Source organism: Pollachius pollachius (genome assembly GCF_949987615.1).
Source record: "Pollachius pollachius genome assembly, chromosome: 9".
NCBI lineage: Eukaryota > Metazoa > Chordata > Actinopteri > Gadiformes > Gadidae > Pollachius > Pollachius pollachius.
This window is the reverse complement of record NC_136942.1, coordinates 19774414-19796829: the sequence shown is the minus strand read 5'-3', so window position 1 is coordinate 19796829 and position 22416 is coordinate 19774414. Positions and strand designations below refer to the sequence as shown.

At 44.7% G+C, this 22416-nt stretch overlaps 1 protein-coding gene across 8 annotated transcripts; it reads left to right on the top strand.

The window, feature by feature from the left end:
- The first annotated feature begins 10925 nt into the window (after positions 1-10925).
- On the top strand, positions 10926-22127 carry tpm1 (tropomyosin 1 (alpha)). Of its 8 annotated transcripts, none has more exons than XM_079743454.1 (10): positions 10926-11168; positions 11480-11605; positions 11800-11925; positions 14771-14904; positions 15638-15755; positions 15984-16054; positions 16962-17037; positions 17236-17298; positions 17421-17490; positions 18251-21243. In XM_079743454.1, the coding sequence occupies exons 1-10, from the start codon at positions 11055-11057 to the stop codon at positions 18331-18333; spliced, it is 981 nt and encodes a 326-aa protein (XP_079599580.1). In that variant the 5' UTR covers positions 10926-11054; the 3' UTR covers positions 18334-21243. The 8 variants fall into 8 exon arrangements, with proteins under 8 accessions (XP_079599580.1, XP_079599579.1, XP_079599577.1 ...); XM_079743453.1 differs by lacking the exon at positions 18251-21243 and adding an exon at positions 21258-22127 and having other exon boundaries at positions 10929-11168; XM_079743449.1 differs by lacking the exon at positions 11800-11925 and having other exon boundaries at positions 10940-11168; positions 18251-18329; positions 19450-21229.
- The last annotated feature ends 289 nt before the right edge of the window (positions 22128-22416 follow it).

Sequence of the window (22416 nt, the reverse complement as noted above, 5' to 3'; positions counted from 1 at the left end):
TCCAAGGGCAGAGCCCAATCAACTTTTTTGTTTTTGTCCTTAAAACCACTTTAAAGTTTGTATTAATATAAATGTATGAATTATCACAAAAATATATTGTCTAAACTATTTGTCCAAATATTAACTGGATTAGCAAAAGTTAGTAGTACTCTTCTGAATAGGTGTTGTGCTTTCTTCGATAATAGTTATATTATTTCATGCAATATGTTTATTTATCTGGTCCCAAAGGTATTTTTTGTATTCACCAAAAATTAAAAAAGTGTAAAACAATCACGCCACCGTTTGTTTGTTTTTTCGTTTTTTTTGTTGTATTTACCTTGATTTCACAATGTCATAGTTTGAAAATAAATACACAGACATTCGATGTTTCGTTCCTCGTTTATTTATCTTATTTGTTTCGCTCTAAGCTCTGAACATTTGCCACAGGAAGAAGTCGGAGCTGCTACTGCAGAGTCTCTCCAGTAGGTGTCAGTGTTTCCTACACGGTTCAGTGAGAGGGATCGCCCTGGCCTTTGGAGAACTATGCTGTGGTGGAATCCTTGGCAGACCAAGCCACACCAAATATGGTCAGCGTGTCATATACTTTTTTCCATCCGTTTTGGAAATCAGAAATATTTTTACGCAATGAGACCTTATGTTGTGCTGGTTTCACGGATACACACAATACAAACAGATTTAATTCGGAATATCTGGAGTACCGGTATTCTATAAGTATAAAAAAGCTTGGAGTACAAATGCATCATTATTGCTGATAAAACCCATTTGGCCTGACGATAAAGCCATATTTGTGGCTTGATTGTTCTTTGGCCCACGAGTTACCCACTTTATCTAAAACTAGTTATCGCTGTTCCAAATACATCACCGTGCTGGGAACTTTTAAGGCCTGAGTTGATGCTAGATGGTCAGAGGTGCTGAGTACAATAGCTTTCCTAATGAACACCATATTTGGTTTGCTGAGAGTGTTTGAGTCTCATGCAAAGCCAGGCCACACAGTGGAGAAGGGAATTCAGGCCATGCATTTAACAAGGAGTGTCCTTCCACTTACCACTATATCTCTCTGTTTCTCCTTACTGCTCTCTCTCTCTTTCTCTCTCTCTCTCTTTCTCTCTCTCTCTCTCTCTCTCTCTCTGTCTCTCACTGTGGTGTTTCCCTGTTGTTTATTTATTTCTTTAATCACTTTCTCTCCTTTTCCCCTCTCACAGACTGGGACAACAAGAGGACATTCTGGGGGATTCATTTGGCACGTGTTTTTGTTCTTTCGAAATCCCTCACTAGGTTGAAATTGTTAAGTGGTCCCTGGTCCTGCACAACCACTATCTGATAATTAGCTCTGTGTTTGGAGGCTAGTTAGTGGAACAGTGTAACATAGCTGCAATCAGGGCCTACCACCGTGGCAATGCATTTTGGGTCTCGCTCATCCAGAATAAGATGTGGCGCCAGTGGGTTCATTCATACCCCTATGCCAGCATTAGCCCATATGTTGTTTTGGATGACTTTTATTCATTGATCAATCTCACCACTTATACTCTAACCTTTAGCCTTGTAGACTTGAAGTCGATATGTTTGAAGTGCAAGTTTTATTTTCTAATTCATTTGTCTCACCAGATGAAAGTTGTCAACGCACCTTTTTGATGCCAAGTCTCACGCGTGGCCACACATGTCATCAATAACAGACCAATGAGTCTCCTTTCCAATGCTTTGTTCCATGTGGCGAGCAGTGACCCGTGGTTGCTCAGCCCAGCACTGGCGTGCAAATGAGTTGTGTTGGTTAGGACCAGAATTTGTGCTGCAGGACTTCAGGACTCTGCCTTGCCACACTCTCTGCCTTAATCCACAAGGCCTGGCACGTATTCCATCTCCCTGCTTTGTTCTGGGCTTCAGTTCATAAGCAATGCTCAGCGACCTCACAGCATCCAGCCTGGTTCTGTTTGACTATGATCAGCTTCATCCATTTTGTAAGCCGTTACAAAGCCTTCATAAAAGGTATATTATAATTGATTTAATTGAATCTAAAACTTGAGGTTTTGACTCTTAATTGGAAATCTTCTGTGTGTGTGTGTGTGTGTGTGTGTGTGTGTGTGTGTGTGTGTGTGTGTGTGTGTGTGTGTGTGAGTGTGTGTGTGTGTGTGTGTGTGTGTGTGTGTGTGTGTGTGTGTGTGTGTGTGTGGGAGTGTGTTTGTGTGCGTGTACAGTAGAAGTATTGGAGTTTGTGGTTGTGCTTACGACAGTTTGGGTTTGGGTTAGAAAGTGGATGTGTGTTGTTATGCTGTTATGAATACAACATGGTGAAACGGGGATACATCTGTTTCTCTATTGATCTTTCCTGGGAGCTGCTTTTACAGCTCTTTGACCAGACTAAACAGCAGTGGTCTATATATAAGTACTTCTCTCGCATTCCTTCACACCAAAACTCCACTGTTGTATGTATATGTGTGTGCATATTAATGTAAGTGCCTGTATATGTGTTAAGCTTAAGGTTGTGTCTCTTGCCTGGATGCCATACCTAAAATCTGAAAGCCTGGTGTTATTATAATTTGGATAAAATCCTCAAAGTCAGAATGCCCTGAGATATGTTCCTGTGTGGTTGTTGAAACCCTAATGTTTTCCTCATGCTTTTCTTCTGGCGTGTGATACATGTGTTGAAATGGAGTCTACATTGGCAATTGTGTTCAGATAGTCTTGTCTGTCTGTCTGGTGTCCTGTGGAGACTGTCGCTGCTCAGAGAGAAGCAGCTCCAAATTAGGGTAATTGGCTCCATTCTGTTGAGGTAAAACTGAAGCACAACTTATTCTGACCATGTCACATAAGACGTATAGCTGTTATATTCTCAATCCAATCCATTCATTTGCATTACTGTCATTATTGTTATGTTATACCATTGGGAAAACTGATTTGGGATACTATTTGGAATTATTTGAAACTTTTTTTTGTTTTTGCATTTCATACACAATCATGACCTGTGAGCCCTGCCTAAGCCAGTGAGATCTGTGTGTTAACCACCTATCGCTCTGTGGCCGACATTCCAGAAGGCAGCTGGATTCTCCGAGGCACCAGAAGATAAACGCGTTCTAAGAGCCAGCAGTGCTCCGTAACGTAAACATGGAGGACAGGAGCAGGATGGATCAGAGAGGGAGCCTTTTAACGCACTGGCCCCTGAGAATACATGACTATTTTAGGCCAACAGCGGTTCTCCCCTCAGCCTGCTGGCCATCTCAGGCTGTAGGCCCACCGTGTGTCTTCTCCAGTTAAGAGGCGTGCCCTGAGGCTCCATAATACCCTCTCCTATAAGGTTAATCGATATGGTTTGAGCAGTTTTATAGACTTGTCTTACCTTTACTCCATGGAAGAGTTTCTTCGTCGAAGAATAGTATATATTTTTCCCCATTTAATATTAAAAAGCAGACAACAAACAAGTCAATACAAAATAATAATTAGACAAACAAATAAATGAATGACTAAATATCAACATGATTAGTAGCTGAACCGGCATAAGTCCTGGGGGGCAGAACCACTATTTGGTTCATTATATAATTGGATATTATGCAGGGAGAGAAGTGCTTTCTAAAAGGATAATTATCGTCTAGTAGGTAGGCCCACACATCTTCAAGAACCTGTCTGTGGTTTTGGAGGATGTGTGGGAAATTTGAATCTGTCTGAATCTCATGGCTGCCTGGCCACATTTAAAAAAAACAATATTGTATAAAGTGTCCGCTTTCAGGAAATGGCCTACATTCCAGCCATTATGTAAGGGCCCTCGTTATTCAGCCCTTTTCATCAGATATACATGAGGGTAAGGTGGTCTGCCATTAGCTCCTCGCTGCGGCCGCGTGTTAGCGGCGGTTAGCTTACGACCCTCTGTATGCGAGCTGTAAGGATTGAATGTCTGTCGCTCAGAGGAGGGCAACTTCCTGGGCCATGGTGTAAGGGAGGTATGGTCTTAGTCAGCAGTAGCAAGGCAAGGGGGGCTATATTGGGTTGGAGCTGAGACTTAAGGTTTGCGGGCTAATTTTGGACGACTCCACCAGTGACAGAAGGTGAACCTATTAAATGAACGCGGTGGGAGACACAACGCCCACATTTCTTCTTCGGGGTCTCCAACGGTTTCGCTGGTGTTTGTTCCTCCGTGAAAGTGTTGGAGAGGGAAGTGAGGTGGGAGCTAGGGGGCTCTCGTTAGGCTGTAGGTAGGAAATGCACCCAGGCTCCCAGGACACAGGAGTGTACAGTGAAATGAAACACTGCTCTTCTCTCAGTCTTAATAAGGAAGGTTTGCCGAACACTATAGCTATATGACAGGCCGCATCTCTGGAAATATCATTGGAGAGGTATTTTCTCTCTCTCTCTCTCTCTCTCTCTCTCTCTCTCGCTCTCTTCCACCTTTGTAAGATCCCCACCACTGTGTTAAAGCTGAACAAACAGCTCGGCTGGATTCTCCCTAGATTCTCCCTGTACTCTGCGGCCTGTTAGCCAGGGCTGTGAGTGAGTTTAGACTGAACCACCGCCAGTTGCTCAGTGACCTCCACCACCTCTTTTCCCCCCCCTCCCCCTTCCATCCGCCTCTGCTCCAGTAACCCAGCCAGGCCTGATACATAGCTTTCACCTGGAGTTCATTCAGGCTGATTGAAACTGCAGCTCTGGAAGAACGCTTAATATTCTCTTTCTTATCTTGCCTTTATTTTTTTTTTCATTGTGTGTAATTGTGTGTAAACTAGAGAAACTAATTACCCTGTTCCTACTGGGTCAACAAGGCGTCAGACATCATATCATATGAGGGCACCTGGTGAGGCCTTCCAAAGCTCTGTGTTCAGACAGCTATGTTGGATAGTCTAGTGGTTGGGGTGTTTGATCCATGATTAGGGTGTTAATCCTCCGTTTCAACCCAAAGGCCAGTGCACCGGTAGACACACTGCCCCAACCATCAACCTGCTATTTGACATCATGTCTCTGAACTCACTGCAGTTCTCACTTGGTTCAGCGTCTCCTCAAGAACTCAATGGTAATCATGGATGTGCACTGGGACGGCCATTTCCATGAGAGCTTGAGGCTCACTATCTGAGTGCTGCTGGCAGAAGAGGTGGGGGGGGTTCAGGAGGAATGAGCGTGCGCAGGAGAGGGGGGGGGGGGGGGGAACGAGTCATGGCGTCTGAAGAAACATGGGCGTACGCCGCGCTACGCTTCAGTCAGAGAATGCAGGTAACGACGCCGGGACGGGCGGCAGGCTTGGCATTCCTCACGGCCGCCGAGCGAGCGGAGACCGAGTCGACGGAACACGCAGACCGGCAGGCAGCTCGCAAACAGTCGGTCAGAAGAAAGCCACACTGGAATGCCTGATCATCGTAGATCTCACACAGGCTCAAAATTACAGCCTGGCTCCAGCCAAACCGCCGGTCATTTGTGGGTTTTAACTTCATTCTTCCTAAAGTACAGTCAGACTCTTGTGTTCTAATTCAAACTCTCGGGGCAGTTGGTTTCAATTATTTGTATTTGGCTTTGGAGTCTTTATGAATGCAAACGTCCATTGACAAAATTGAGCCAATTACCAAAGGGTTCTCATGACCAAAATATTGAATATGGGCTTTCCCTCAGCAGACTTTAAGTCTGATGTAGCGGCCTCTGATATACCGCTTCACAACCAGAACCCCCTCCTTTGTGGTCCGACCGGCTGCGGTGCCAGCAGAACCAGACAGATAGGGATAGGTAGCACAGAGCATCGGTGGACCGGCTCTTTAACTGCATACCGTGAGGTTTTAAAGAGCTGTGGAATGGAAAGAAGGATCAAGTACGTCTCTCCACTACAACATCACCCACCCTTCTCTCTCTCTCTCTCCCCCCTCTCTCTGCCTCTCTCTCTGCCTGTCTCTCGCACTCTCCCTCTCTCCCCTTTCTCTCCCTCTCCCTCACAACTCTCCTCTCTCTCTTCTCTCTTCCTCTCTCTCTCCCTCTCTTCTCTCTCTCTGCCTCCCTCTCTTTTCTATTTATCTCTCTCTCTCTCTCTCTCTCTCTCTCTCTCTATCTCTTTCCTCTCTCTTTCCGCCTTGCGTACCACCAACACAACCAAACGAGAGCCCATATATGGACACGTACACACAAGTGTCTGCTCCTCTGCACAGGGGAAGCAGCAGGGGTTACACCCTCCTGGAGCGATGTCGAGAAGAAATAAAGCATTCTCCGTATTAACTGGATGGACACACAGACATTTTACTATTTATATAACATCCGAAAGTGGGATTCAAAAGGAACTGCAGAGGAAGTAGTGTTCGGATCACAACATCGCCGGACAGTGAACCACCAGGTCAACGACATGAAAGATTCCCCTCTTATCCCGAGTGAGCTCTCAGCAGCCTCTGATTTGCCAAGGGCAGTAATCCCTTCTAGGGAATCTCTTATCAGGAGCGGGAAGTGGTTTGAGCTGCCAGTAAACGACCACTTCACTCCCCTGCTTAGGTCTGTTAGTTCGCCCCTTGTCCCAACCTAAGACGTACATGGAAAGTGATGCTAGCGTCAACTTGTGACAAGCATCTGTCTGTTAAACTTCCGCTAAAAGTAATAGCATGAAATAACATTTGACGTAAGGACGGTCTGAGCTCAATCACTGGGCTCATTATCCACCACTGACGCCAGGTGGATTCTTAAGTAAACGGTTGTGTTGTTGTGCGCTGGGAGCGGGAGTCTAGCACCAACCAGCGTGACGTTCAAATGAGTCGTGACAGTTCCACTGAAATGCACCCCCAGCCCTCTCTCCTCTCTTCTGAGTCCGAGCAGAAGGCCCAGCATCAGATATGGCTGCCTCTCTCTCTCGCTCCCTGCCTCTGTGCTTTCCCCCGGCTGTACATGGAGACACAAACAAATGGTTTGGGAGGAGCCCGGAGCTCCCGGCCACAAGTATTCCTCCGTTATGTCCGGCGCAGCCACAGCCGCTCTGGCAGCCAGAGGAAGGCCTTCGTATGCCTCTCGTTTTGCCCACAGCTTTGTGTTTTGCCTTTTCCCCTTAAATCAAACACAACTGCTGCCTCCACAGCCGTCGCATACATCCAAGCATACGAAACACAGCACGCTCCGAGCATTACATGTCTCATTCGTGTGTGACCAGCCGTGCTCTCTCTCTCTCGCTCTCTGAATGTGCACAGCAACATCTGGGGGAGCTGTCAATCCAAATATCTCCTTACCTCTTTCTACAGATGCTTGCTCTCTCTCAGCCTATTTGCATCTCTCTATTTCTCCCTCTCTTGTTCTTTCTCTCTCCCTCCCTCTCTCACCATCCCGCTCTCTATCCCTCTCTCTATCTATCTCTCTCTCTCTCTCTCTCTCTCTCTCTCTCTCTCTCTTTCTCTCTCTCTCCCTCTCCTGCTCTATCTCCCCCCCCCCTCTCTCTCTCTCTCTCTCTCTCTCTCTCTCTCTCTCTCTACGCGATGATTCCACATAGTAAATATAGTTTGATACAACATGCAATTCTCTACCCAGCACAATTTGAAGCTAGCGATGACCTAATTAAACACTCTATGTTATGATTCAAGAGATTCATTAGACATGCAACTCTACAAGATTAATAAACGTCACCTGCCAAATTGTTTATTAATCATCACTTTGTGTATTCAGTGTAATCATCATTTTATTTCCTGTAATTGCATGTGTGCCTCAGCTGTGTGGCTTGGTGCATGTGTGTGTGTGTGTGTGTGCGTGTGTGTGTGTGTGTGTGTGTGGCTTGTGTGTTTGTGTGTTTATTGTGTGTGTGTGTGTGTGTGTGTGTGTGTGTGTGTGTGTGTGTGTGTGTGTGTGTGTGTGTGTGTGTGTGTGTGTTCTGACGGCACCAATGAGAGTGGTTGGGAATCGTACGCAAGCCAAGACAACATAACTGAAGAAACCTAATGACATTATGGCATCAAATTACAGCTGGGGCTGCACTCTGCTGCACACCCTCTCCCTCCTGCTCGCCCTCTCTCTCTCCCTTTTTGCAGTGTAAAATGAACATGCCCCTGAATGGAGCTTTCCAAACCCCCAGAGGTCCTGTCACCAAGAACCAAGGGACTCTCTCTCTCTCTCTCTCTCTCTCTCTGTCTGTCTCTCTCTCTCTCTCTCTCTCCCAGCCTCACTCTCTCTCTCTCTCCCTCCCTTATCCTCCCTCTTTTTCTATGTTCTTCCCTCTCCCCGTCCTTCCCTCTCTCTTTCTCCCTCTCCCCTCTCCCCTCTCCCTCCATCTCTCTCTATATATATCTGAACCATGTCCATGTGAAATCCTCAGATGGTTGTCTGCCACCACTGTGCTTCTCAGTCTTCCCAACCGACATGGTTTGGAACCCAAGGCAGTAGCGAGGGGGATCATTTAACGCTATGTGGTCGGGTATCGAACCCTAAGCCTGTGAGGAGTGATCTTTAGGGCATCGTGTCATGTTGTGTCATCGCATTATGCCACGGCTTTGACTGTGAAGCAGACTGGAGCTCTGGTAACAATAATAATTAGCGGTATTATTATCCTAATAATTATTATGGGTGTCCCCCGCTGAGGCGCAGAGATTAGTGCGTCTCGGTCAGCGGCGTCTGAGCCATGACAGACCTCCTCGCCCTGCCTCCCCAGGGCCCTCTCACTCAGGCATGTTCTCAAGCAGGGCGGCCAAGTCGGGACCCCCGCCATCTCCCACCTCCCCCAAACTCCCACCACCCAAAATAGCAGACAGAGGGCCGGACACGACACACACACTGACGGTGGGGTGGGGTGGGGGGGCGGGCCTTCCCGACCAAACCGACCAATCCAGGGACGTAATCAAATGATTTAGTGAAGTTAAAAAACATTCATGTTCTACCATGTTTCTTTTTTATCATTGGAGGAAATGAGCATGGATCATGTGATTGTTGAATTCAAGATATCGTAGGCTGTGTCATATTGATATATTTTCTAACAGGAGAGGTAGTATGGGGAGTTTATTGAACTGGGTGGCGGCTATAGTAATCATATTCATACATGGTTCTCTGTGGTCTTATGGGTGGAGAGACCACAGTGTGGGCAGTGAGCTAGCAGATACATGTTCATGGACCATTTCTTATTTCAAAGTAAAAGCTCCATACAAATATTGTTATAGTTTGCATCAAGACTGTACGTCTGAGATACACTTGTCAAAGACAAAACGAAAACCTCGAAATTGTGAGTGCAGGAAAGCTTTAATCGCTTTTCATTTTACAGAGATAACCAAGTTATTTCTAAGATTAGAAATAACTTGGTTAGTATTTAAACGTTTCCTACTGTGATACACCTGTATTAAAAAATAAAGGTTTTCACATGATCCTAATTTAAAATCCCCTGTTTAAGGTGCAATAATATAATATACAGTATATTGGTGCAATTTGCTGTCCTACTCTCCCTTTTCTAAAATACTTCAAATCTAGATGAAGGACGTTAAAGGAAATCACCATAATAAATATGGTAACCCTACCTCACCCTATTTCTGCTTCAATGATGTCACAGCCCATCCAAGCGGCCATGATATAAGATTACAAAGCGGAAGTGGAATAACCAACTAAATATCAATTAATAGGTCCTAATAGACAGACCTAATTAACTCACTATCTCAATATGCTTTGAGCTCTTGCTGCTGATTGGCAAGCGAAACAACTTATGACATTTTTGGTCATAAAATAAATAAGGCTGATATAAAAAAAAACATTTGCTTAATGGCTGTTTGTGCTGATGGTCCAGGAACCATTGGACTTTTAGAGTGTGGCGACTAAGGATGAGATGAAGAGATTATTTTGGGGGTATATCTGATCGGCAGCCATCCGACACTTGCGGGGTGTCTTGGTCCCGTTTTATAGACCAGGGCAGGTGCAAGAAAGAGAGGCTTGCCCTAAAAATATCTTCTTCAGGCAGAGACTCAAAATGTCCCCCTATCTGCTGCCTGCTTTCTTCTCTGGCGTCCACGACGTGGAAAGTGGGAGGTCTGAACATACAGCGGTCTACGTCCTAACTTCATTAATGGTATTAACATGGATGGTGTCACTAGTGCCATGGCTCAGTACAAATGTAAACACCTGGTTTACGTGTAGGTGAAAACAGTGCACCTTTTCAACACCGCCCCTTTCATTAAGTAGATATCACTATTCATACTATTCATAACATTAGACCAATAAAAATTAGAACAAGATAAAAAAAAAATGGTGTGAGTATTGTTTGCCCGGGGCCTAGTCTGCCAGCTGCTAAGTCTGGGTAATGGGGCTTAAAGTGGAATCCTGCTATGTGTGTCGGGCCTGCTCTGCGGCCAGCCAACTGACAGATCAACAGTTTACACACTAGCTCTCTGGTGCATTATCAGGTGTGTCCGGTGGCCTCTCCTATGTCTGTCACGTTGTGAACAATGCCTCTGGGGTCTCCTTGACGTTTCTGTCTCGCTAAGCTTGTGTGTTTGTTATGAGACAAAGCCCTACGGCCAATGTGTGTCTCTGGCTCGACCCGCTACTGAACCACGCACCCAGCTGTCCCCTTGGTCCCGATCCCTGCTCTGTGGAAGGGGGCAGAAGTATCAGAAATATCAATAAGATGCTGATTTTAAGTTAATGGGACATCGCACATGAAACAATGTTGACTGAAAAAGTAGAAAGAAAAAACTGAATAAAAAAAAATATGCATTGAATTTGTGAAACAGATATCAAGATGATTACCCCCACCAATCCAACATGACAGGAACGGACTTTACGTCCATGTTCTCAGTGGACCCAGTGGCTTTTATTACACTTGCAGCAAGAAGCCTTCCTCGAGGAAGAAGTGGGCCCAACCACCCACAACCCATATATAGTCATATCACTGGTCAAATGTCTGGGAGCAACGAATCAGCAGGCTGGACCTTAAAGACGACGGGGCATGCTGAAGGTATCCCCGCACGCCTTCTCCAAAAACGTATTGGATGTCAAAAGGAATTCAGTCGCCCCCCCTTGGAAGTACATATTTGACAGGCCACAATCAGGAAGAGCTCGCACTCCAGCTTAGCGTTCAGTTAGGTACAGACGCTTCAGTCTCTTTCCCCTCCGATTTCTCTGGACTTTTTGGTGAGGCCAAACAACAATAAGCAGCCATGGATGCCATCAAGAAGAAGATGCAGATGCTCAAGCTGGACAAGGAGAATGCCTTGGACAGAGCGGAGCAGGCTGAGGGAGACAAGAAGGCAGCGGAGGACAGAAGCAAACAGGTCGGTTCGCTTTGGAGATCTACAGATGCCGTTAAAAAGAGAAAAAAATTGGGGGATTCTTTAATGGATTTCCTTTTTAATTTTTCAATGGATTAATTCATGGATATTTCGAAAGTTTTTCGAGCTAAATAATAATAATTAAAACTTTATTAATTCTAAAAAGTCTTGATTTTAGAATATGGATCGCATCTGTATAGCCCAAATGTTTTGAAATGACCAAGTAATAGTAAATAACAGTTAATGATATTTACATGCTCCCCTGATCATTTCTTTGCTTGACAATGTGTATTTTTTTAAACACCAATGTATAGTTAGAGGATGACATAAGAGAGTTGGAAAAGAAATTGCGCATTACCGAGGACGAGAGAGACAAATTGTTTGAGGAGGGCCAGACCGCGGAGGAGAAGCTGCTGGCCGCTGAGGAGGTGGCCGCTAAGGTACCGCTCCACGCGCACGGGTCTAACTCCTCTTCTCCTTTCCTCCTCCTCTTCTTGTTTTTCTCCTGTCTGCCTCTCTGCCTCTCTGCGGTCCTGTACGCCTTCACGCACTCCTGTTTCCTGCTGATCACCCCTTAAAACTTTCTGCACCACCACTCCAATAAAACACACACACACACACACACACGAACCAGCTTGAGGACGATTTGGTAGCTCTGCAGAAGAAGCTCAAGGGAACTGAGGATGAGCTGGACAAGTACTCCGAGGCTCTTAAAGACGCACAGGAGAAACTTGAGTTGGCTGAGAAGAAAGCCGCCGACGTGAGTATATGGGGGACAAACAGGGCCCCACACAAAGACATGGGCCCCGACACACACATGCACTGTTTCTGCACTTTCCTTTACACATTTCCGCTACGTTACCACAAATATAACGACAAGTGCAATGCCAGTGGAACCTAATGTCAGATTGTGTGTCCAGTGTCATTATAAATATAGGACCAACTCTCATTTGACCCTTAACCTTATCTTGACCCAACGTTACCTGAACAGGCCTGTGAAATACACTAGCCGGTTATTGGTGACAATTTGACAATTCCCTGGAATGACATTATGTCCCATTGATGCGTTAAACTGTTGTTATATTATATGTCTTACTACAACTATGTCGTATTACTTGAATCAACACCAAGAAAGCATGACAGACTGGTACCCAAACGTAGAAAAGGATCAATAAATAACATGGAGATAGACTATAGTGGGTTCTAATACCTAATCATTGAACCTCTTTGGGGTTTTCTGGGGTTTTTGTTTTACAGTACGACCTAAATATGCAGCTTAACAAGAAGGAGCCTTCTTGAGAAGCTGCATATTTAGCTCGCCCTCCACTGGACGTCTGACGTGATAAATATAGCCCACTGCTTTATATGGTCAACGCGGAGCACGGGGCTGCGCGCCTCGGGGCCATGCTCCCGGCTCGCGACAGCGAAATAGTTCCTTCTCAATTAAGCATTGTTAAAAGCCTAAAGAAACTGAACAACGATGTGATTAGTCTATATATGTAGTATGTAGATTAACCAACCCGAGCCGCAATAAACATTTATATTAGGGAAACGTAGGTCAGGCGATTTTTATAAATTAATTATGTTGTTTTTTTTGTACAGCATTATCATATTTTTTTCCCCCACAACTAAAGCGTTTGTATAAACTCGGCAATGTCATTAATCACCATCTCAAAGTATAGATAATAATTGCTATCATTTCAGACTACTGGAGTAAGCCTGCACTACTGACTGTGCATTTAAAACGTTGGTTGTACCACTGCAAACAGGACGGCAGATGGCACTGTTTTACAATTTAACCTGAAGCAAAAGGATGCTGATGAAATTAACTGGGCGTGTTCTTGCAAATAAAGTGGTAGTTACATACAATTAGTCTACGCGTTAACTTTTGATTTATTGATTTTTATTTGAAAAGGACACCATTCCGTTTAATAAAATAATGCCTTCCAAATCCTCTCATACAAATATGTATGATTATTATTTATTGTCATTTTCTGTACAATTGGCAGTCATGACGCGACGCTGAACGCCTGGGCAGCTCAATGTCTTCCTGTTGTACCATTCAAAGCGTCATTGCGCCTCATTTAAATTTCAAGGGATTCCTGAAGCAGTGTATAGCCCCGTGTGTTACATCTATAGATACAATGGCCGGTGCCATATCGCTGGAATCAGTCAAACGAAAAATAAAATCTTTACAAGACCAAGCAGAGGTTGCAGAAGACAGAGCTGAGCGATTAAAGCAGGAGTTGGGACTGCAGAAAAAAGCCAGAGAAGAAGTAAGCATGACTATCACATAGCCAGTACCGCCTAATCGTACAGACTATAGACTGTTTGAGGTACAAACTTGCTTTTAAACGATGTCGGTAGCACATGAGATATTCATGCATTCAATGCAACACATTCGTTGCATTTAAGTCATAACGTCCCATCGGATCACTGCGTCGCATCGCTTCAGCTTGGTGGGTGTAACGGGAGTTAACGGATGTATTGCATTGCATCCCTTCAAACTATATAAGTGTTAAAGGCACACTTTCAAATCGTGCATAGGTTGAGCTGAAGCGAGTCATTGAATTGGCCATCAAAGTGATAACCCCCGTCACTCAGGCGGTTGTTCGTCAACCTGCCCATATAAGGTCTCTTGGACTGGAAATGTGCAAGGTGCCTCTGACTGCAGGAGTAGACTACAGCTCGGCACTGGCTGCCCGTTTAGCTGATGTGGCTCCGTACACAGTGCTGTGATCTGCCACCTTAGTTCAAACGCAAGGAGACTCCCTCCTGGGCTGCAACACAAACTAATGCGCAGTACTATACTTTCTAAATATAGTCTTGGTTGTTAAAATTGTAGCAGAAAAACAAACGGATTGGAGTGACTTCTGCAACCATTTTAAGGAAGTGGTTGGTCAGAAAGTGGTTCTGCCGATCCTTATTTCAGTTTCTGTAAACGCGTGGCCCGGGCTCCTGGTCGTTGAGCACGGATGAGCCGTTAATTAAAATGTAGCAACACTAGCATTGAAACTTCGGCAACTCAGATGGGGCGGCATCAGTTGCGATGCGCCTGTGAAATTGCCTGTCTTTGTCCCTTAATCTGTCTCGCGGGTCTGATAACGAGTCCGCAGGGCATTCAACTTGACTTGAGGCTGGGGAGATTTGATTAATTATACATGAACGGCGAGGAAAACGACTAATCCTATGGGAAGGGCTACTTTGCTTTTCCCAAAGCGGCACACACAAATATACTAACAATGCAGCCGGATATAGCTTACTAAAGTATAGCATGGATATTGATTTACAACCAACCTGTATAACATTGGGCAAAACCGTGCTGCAGATTGCATGCTAACAAAACCCAAAATCAAAATGAATAAAAACAAAAAAACCTATAGCTTTAAATATTGACCTGCTTTCTTTGTGTTGTAAGGTACAGTTGCATGTGACTCCTCGCTGTGTGTGTGTGTGTGTGTGTGTGTGTGTGTGTGTGTGTGTGTGTGTGTGTGTGTGTGTGTGTGTGTTTCAGCAGATATGTTCCCTGCTGCTGTGTGCGTTCTCCAGAACGCCCAGTGTCCTCCGGGCTGCCCCTGACTCTCTCTCCCTCTTCCCTCCCTCAGGCTGAGAGCGATGTCGCTTCCCTTAACAGACGCATCCAGCTGGTTGAGGAGGAGTTGGATCGTGCCCAGGAGCGTCTGGCAACTGCCCTGACCAAGCTGGAGGAGGCTGAGAAGGCAGCTGATGAGAGCGAGAGGTGGGCTGTCTGGAGCCATAGCTGTTCTGTCCCCACAACGCCACCTACGTTCACTTTGACTCACTCATGTACACGGGGCCTGCCCACTAGGAGCATCTGAGGGCCCGGGTCTATACGCTTAACGTTCGCAGGGACTTTCAAATCTAGTCGGCATCTCAACATGCTCAAACATCTCACATATTTGCCATTTGTCATGCTCTTGTTTGACAACAGAACATAAAAAATATAGTGCATTGTGGGTACATACCAAGTCCCTATATCTAACTAGTGTACATAGCTAAATGGCAGGTGTTAGTTTTGATAAGCACGTATAGGGTTCGTTTCGGGCAGGCCTATCGAAAGCATACACTGCTTTGTTTACTTTGTATCTGTTTTGGGTACAAACAGCCGTTAGACAAAACAGATCGCCGTCGGCTGGTTCTAGGGTGCCACCCATACAACATCTCTACCGATCAGAAGATCCAATCTGGAATTTGTTAATTTAGGAGTATACCTTTAATACTCATACACTTTCAATGTAGTGATCCTCAGTTTGATGTGTTTGGAGGAAAACAACATACTTTTATGTTATTTAAATTCTTCCATACTGTGTACTGTAGATATCTGCGTCAACACCTGTGTTTTCCGTCTTGAGATTCCCTATCTTTGTGTGTTGCTCTGGTCTGGGGCCATGGATCTGCAACCCTCCACTGACTCCTACTGTTTGTCGTCCACCCTTCCCCCCCCCCTACAGAGGCATGAAGGTTATTGAGAACAGAGCCATGAAGGACGAGGAGAAGATGGAGCTGCAGGAGATCCAGCTGAAGGAAGCCAAACACATTGCTGAGGAGGCTGACCGCAAATACGAGGAGGCGAGTTCTTCTGTCACGCTATATAGTTACCATGTGTCCTTATGTTACATCATGAACTAGCACACTCTGCATCCACGTCATTTTTCTTCTTCTATAAGCAGCACTTAGGTGCATATGTTCACATGTCTACGTATGTTATTGTCTTATTAGAACCCATGCACTTGGTTCAACAGGAATTCTGGGTAATGTAGTTCACTAGTAGTAATTGTTGTTTTGCTCCACCTAAAGGTTGCCCGTAAGCTGGTCATCATTGAGAGTGACCTGGAGCGCACAGAGGAGCGCGCTGAGCTCTCAGAAGGGTAAGGCCTCCATACTCTACCCCTCTGGTTTCTCTATCCATGCATGTTTGGCATTCATGCAACAGTCACCTGCGCCCGATGGCCACGCAATTAAGAACACCACGTCCCTCTCATTGCATGTTATATTTGCATGTGGTGTTTGAATATTGTTTGCTTCCACTCGCCGCACCCACTAACAGCCAGGCGAGAAGGACGGAGGAAGAGCTCAGAGTGTTGGAGCAGAGCCTCAAATCACTCAACTCCTCCGGTATACAGGTACTACTAACAAAGAGAAACAAACATACACACTTACACACACAGACACACAACCAAAGGCTGTGTGTTGCAGTCAGCAGAAAGGGAGCCTTACCATGTCCCCTTCCGTTGCCCTCACTGAATGAAATCACTGTCTCGCTTGCTCTGCTGTTAGTCGTTCACCCCCCCCCGCTGCTGCCCTCCTTTTTTCTGCTCCACACACAACTCCCCCCTCTTTCTGTACCCGCTTCATTCGCGTTTTGACATTTGAGACTCTCATATCCGTAACAGGGCAGGAAGTGTGCGCGAATGACTCATGCTTAACAAGATTTAGAGCCGCAGAGGTGTCTAGAGCTAGGTGGATTAATAGCACGGGCTGCGACTTTGTTTGAGGATTACCTTTCACTACTGTAACCAACGCTCAGTGTCACCTTCCTGCTCTGTTGGGGGCGCCTTGGGAATACTGTGGGGTTTCTGTCCTTTCTTGATTCTGCTTGGTTCATACTTATTTTCTCCCCTCTAACCCTTACCCTCATCCCCCCTTTCTTCCCATTCTCTTCCCCAATCCTCATCTTGATTTGTCCTCCCTCAATCTCCTTCCTCTTTTCTCCTTTGCACCTGAACTCCTCCCTCCCTCCCTCCCTCGCTCCCTCCCATTGCCTTAAAACACCAGCAAATGCTCTGAGCTTGAAGAAGAGTTGAAAACTGTGACCAACAACCTGAAGTCACTGGAGGCCCAGGCCGAGAAGGTAAGTGTGCCCGCCCGCCCCCCCCTCTCTCTGCCCCATGCTCCAGCGTGATCCCACTGATCCTAGTCCACGCCCTCGGTGGATCTCCCCCAGTAGACACAACCCACCATCCTAGCATGCCATGACCCATCATCCCATTCGCCGAGCCCTGCGCTCCTGTCCTCCCCTTGACCCGTGTGCCCCCCTGTCCGTCCACAGTACTCCCAGAAGGAGGACAAGTACGAGGAGGAGATCAAGGTCCTCACCGACAAGCTGAAGGAGGCAAGTCCCGCTACGCTACGTTAGCCCGCCGTGATGAATGGGCTCCAGAGCAGCGTTCAAAGGCTCCAAGTGTCTGTGTCCACGTGGTCTAATGGATGTGTTCTCTTGTCTCACACACACAGGCTGAGACTCGTGCTGAGTTCGCTGAGAGATCAGTAGCCAAGCTTGAGAAGACCATTGATGACCTGGAAGGTATGATTCTCTCGTTTGGCCTTGTCTGTTTCACACTTCCTTTCCGTAGAGATTGTACACAGGTCAGCTGTATTATCTTAGTAAGCCGCTGCCAGTCATGGTCAATAATTGAACATGGGTAGGTGACTGTTATACTCTTTTATCTTTTCACTGCTGGTTTTCAAAGCTTTCCTTGTTTCCTCCTACCTTACTTTGTTCGACTTTGTGAACCAACTTCTTATCTGTTACGCTATCGGTCATAGCGTGTTAAGAAGCTGTAACAGTTACAACAGCAGGAGCCCAGATAGGTAGGAAGAGGTCTCTTCTCCTTATGGTTGTTGAGGGTGTGTTGCTGATAGGAAAGATTATCAGAGCTGACTCATACTTGCAGAATAGGTAGGTTGACCCGTACACCATGGAGTAGATCGTTGACTTGTAGCACAGGGCGAGTAAATCATCCATGTTTTACAACCGTTCGTCATCGTGAGGTCAGAGGACACAGCTGGTAAACAGGAGCACCGTGTTAATCCCTGACCGTGCTCAGGTTTTAGTCATTCCATTGATTTGCTCATTTTTTCTGTTTACTTTTTTTCTGGTATAACTCTTCCTACGTTTATTTTCTTTGTTTCCATTCTGTCCACCCCTCTCTCTTGGGGTGCACTCCACCATTCATCCATCACCTTTTCCATCCTCCTCCTCCTACTTTCTCCTCCGCCTCTCCTGCACCCTTTCACCTCACCTCACCCCTTCCCCACCCCGACCTATCTCGGCCCACCAATAGACGAGCTGTACGCCCAGAAACTGAAGTACAAGGCCATCAGCGAGGAGCTGGACCACGCCCTCAACGACATGACCTCCATGTAATTCACCTCCTTCTGTGCCTGCTCCTCTCGACAACCCGCCCCTTCCTACACACATCTCCTCCCCTCCTCCGACCACCCTTTACTTCCCTCAAAGTCCAGTGTGCATTCAGAACTGCATGCTGACAACTCTATCCATCTGCTGCTTCTGTTTCTACAGTTGTTTATGGTTCTTGCTAACTGCAGCCATGCCTGTATAGACACATATAGTACGCTCACTCAGCACTTAAGGCAGTGAAGTGAATCGTGTTTTCTTTAAATCATTTGCAAAGATGTACCCAAGAGCAATTTGACAAAGATGGAAACCCTGTGTTGTTTCCTTCCATACCTGTGTTTTAGTGTGGTATGTAGATATGCTCTCTGTGGCTTACACTTTGTTAACGTGCTTCAAATAGTGGCTACACCTGGAGTAATATATTGTACGAACAGAACGCAGTTAGGAGGTCCTCTGTGAGACCATTGTGTTTTCATTTTTTGGAAATACTGTTGACTTGTTGTTCGAGTGCTTGTGCCCTTTCCAGTGGACAGATTGTCTGTCAGATTGAAATATTCTGTCAGTCAAACGGGTTTTGACATGTAGCATGCTGTTGTGGTACTTTTGAATGTGTTGAATCCTAGTCACTCACAGTGTTGGTCAGAGTGATGAAGATTGACCACTTGTCCTCTAACCAAGGTCCATACCTGTTCTACTAACACGGTCTACTTCTGTCTGGAAGAGAGGCCTCCTGTGTCCTTTTTCATGATGCCTGTTGAATCATGTGTGGGATACACAAATTTGTAAATCCCACACATGTGGGATAATAATCCACACAGGTGTTGGATTATTATTTCCGATGCATGCCATCCTGATTGATCAGAAAAGGGTTACCTTTGTAATCTCATGGACGATGGACGGAATATCGCAGTGTTGTTGATGCTGATGCAGCTGTGGTTGTTGCATCCCGCCCTGTCTTTGGTTAATTTATAAGATATGTTTCAAACAATGCATTTCTGTGATGCATTGTCTGTTTGTCTTGTGGGGTTCGCCTCAAGGGTGGTTTGGTGGTGTTTTCGCCTCGTCGCCCCCCCCTACCCCCACCTTTGCATGTGGTTCACTCTGCTCTTTCTTTCTTCCACACAGATAAATTGTTTACACCTCATCATCAAAGACGCCACCTGCCGGCTGAGCGGACTCTGTCCCCTCTCTCCAGCCTTTTCTCCATTTCCCCTCCCTTCTACTTCCTCTCTTGTCTCTGCTTTCTTCTTCTCTCTTCCCTCCTTTCCACATGTGTTCCCCCTCATGTCAACGGTAGCTTTATCCCATCTCTTGTACAGAATCCTAGACACTTTCTGCGTTGTATAAAAAAAAATAAACATCCTCCCTTCTATATACGTAGTATCTCTTTTCTATTTATATTCAAGTGGCTCTCATAAAACAAGGAAGCCTTGATTTATGAATTGAAAGATTTCCTTGCCTTCTTCATACGTTTTCAGGAGACCACATCGCATTATAGTGCCTTCTCTGTCCTGCAGATTTCCTTTCATTTCATATTTTCCTTTTTGTTGTTCAATGGAATATAAACTATCACACCAGCATCACAACACTACTGCAGAATGAGCTGCATTAAGTGATAGGGGAGGTGATCTAGAAGCTACTGCATTTTAATAGATGCATTCAAGCACTTTTTAAATGCTGCAAAGGGAGTACAGAATGATGGTAATGTTTCGAGGAAAGTGGCAGGAGCTGACAATGATAGATTGTACCCGAGATGACAAACAATTTTGATAGATTGAGCGTAGTATGAAGAAGCATTAGTTGGCCGTTATCGCGAAAGTGAAAAAAAAGATGGATGGTTTCTCAAGAAGGCTTGACTCTGTGCTGAGATGGAACAGAAGTTGTAATGGAGGACACCTGGTGTTTGTATGGTACACAATAACCTGTCATTTATTTAAATAAACACAGCTTTCCATTTACTCAGTCTTTCTTTCTTTAACCAACATGCACATGCCTGACAATTAGCACAATCACTGTTTATTTAGAACAACAGGAGCATATAGTATGTCTGCTTCTCTCTTCATTGGATTTCTCAATCCTGCACATGATCTGCACCTGGCCCTTTTGGCTGTGTCTTGATGTACTACAGCTTAGAAGACAACATCAACGTCATTCCTATAAAACACTACAGAAACTTAAAGTGTCAGGCTTTTTTTAAAGGAAATGTATTCAGATGGTCAGGATGATTCAAATGGTTCTCAAACAGGTAGGTTTCAACATCTCATAGCTATTTACCTGTAACTTTCCTCGTGCTGTTTTCCTCTGATCTCTTCTTTTTTTCCTCCTTCACTGCTTTCTGACTGCAAAGATCGTGCCTCCCAGCTACTTGAGAAAAACCGCCTTCTTATGAATGACCTAATAGCGGTTTTGAATGAGGATTAAATTATTTGACTTATCATTTTTTAGGGTTTGATGTTAATATAGATTGTGTGTTTGTGTGTCTGATATATGAATGATTGCAATCCCATATTGTTTTATGAATTATTAACAGTTTAACATTCAAATGTATAACCTGCACTCCGTGAATGTTTTGTGATGTTTGTGGTAACAAACCCATTGAAAGTATACATAGAATTTAAGGATCCCTTGAAGAGTATTCTTTTTTTAAGTAAAATCTTATAAGACAATAAATTGGTATTGTATAGCCTTGTTTCTTATAATGGGTTGTGTGTTGTGTTGTTTCTATGAAGCATAACAAAATCTAAATCCAACTACTCTTGTATGCATGGTATGTCTCTAGACTATTGTATGCACATTTAATCCTACTTCAATTAAAAGACTGGCCTGAGTTTAGTTAGTGTCTTGGATATGTAAATCACTAATTGCTCATGGAATTCACTAATCTGATCTGTCTTGTGTGGGTTACTAATCTCCTTTATTTGGTGTTCTAACAGAGAAACTGACACATGCTAAAGAGGAGAACCTTGACATGACTCAGATGCTGGACCAGACTCTAATGGAACTGAACAATATGTGAACACACACTCCCCCCCCCCCCCCCCCCCCCCCCCCCCCCCCCAAACCCAATTCCCTCCCACACACATGGTTTTGGCTTTTGTACTTGCACCCTGCTTCCTTTAAAGCCTGTGTTCCTTCATGGCCGGTGGTGGAGAGCAGACAGCCAGATGCTTTCAGTTTTCATGTTTTGCAACATCCAGCAGCTTTCCCTGAAACTCAACCAAGGAGCAAAGCTCAAGTGTACCGCTCCCTCTAGCCCAGACTGAAATACACAATGATATTAATAAATTGTAATTCTTGTAGCTACGTGTGCTTTTTAATCATGCCGTTTTTTTATGTCATGTGGTGATTTTACTTTATTATCCTTATACATCCCATTCCAGCTGTCATGATACTACAGAGATAAAAACAATTTTAGCACTTAAATAAAGGTTAGGAAATCATTTCTGTGGCAGGTCTAAGAATACATGTTTAGATAGGTCCGGCATCCCCCAAAATAGGCCTACCGCACAAGTAAAAGTATACCATGTGTTTGTTCATACTGGTGTACTGGTGCTACTGTATTACGCATTTTGGAAAATATTGGTATACTTTTGTTGAGGTTTTTATTTGGTGTCAGTAGTTAGAAGTGTCAAGAAAGGCATAAATCCTTGCTTCCAGTTTTAATTTATTTTCTTAAATTTTCATGTATGATTTAAAATTTACGATTGTGCATTATTTTACCCATTGCTCCATTGATATGGATGTATCTTGTATATCATATGCATGTACAATACATCTAAATAAAAGCACACATTTGACATTTTCGAATTTGTCTTGTTTGGTATTAATTTGGTTGGACATTATCATTTAACACTACATCTTACCCAAATAATTGATAAATTAATGAATAAAACATAAGAAACCACATTAAAAACAGTTATATAGGTATGGATATGTTTGCACATACTGTAACTATTATTCATTCATTTAGCCAATGTTAAGCAGCGAAATAGATAGGTGACAGTAAGAAGCAGGCAGGGGTTATGCGTCCTACAGGTGGATCTTGACACGGGGGTTTCTGCCGAGAATTGACCACCACCCTCCACAACACTA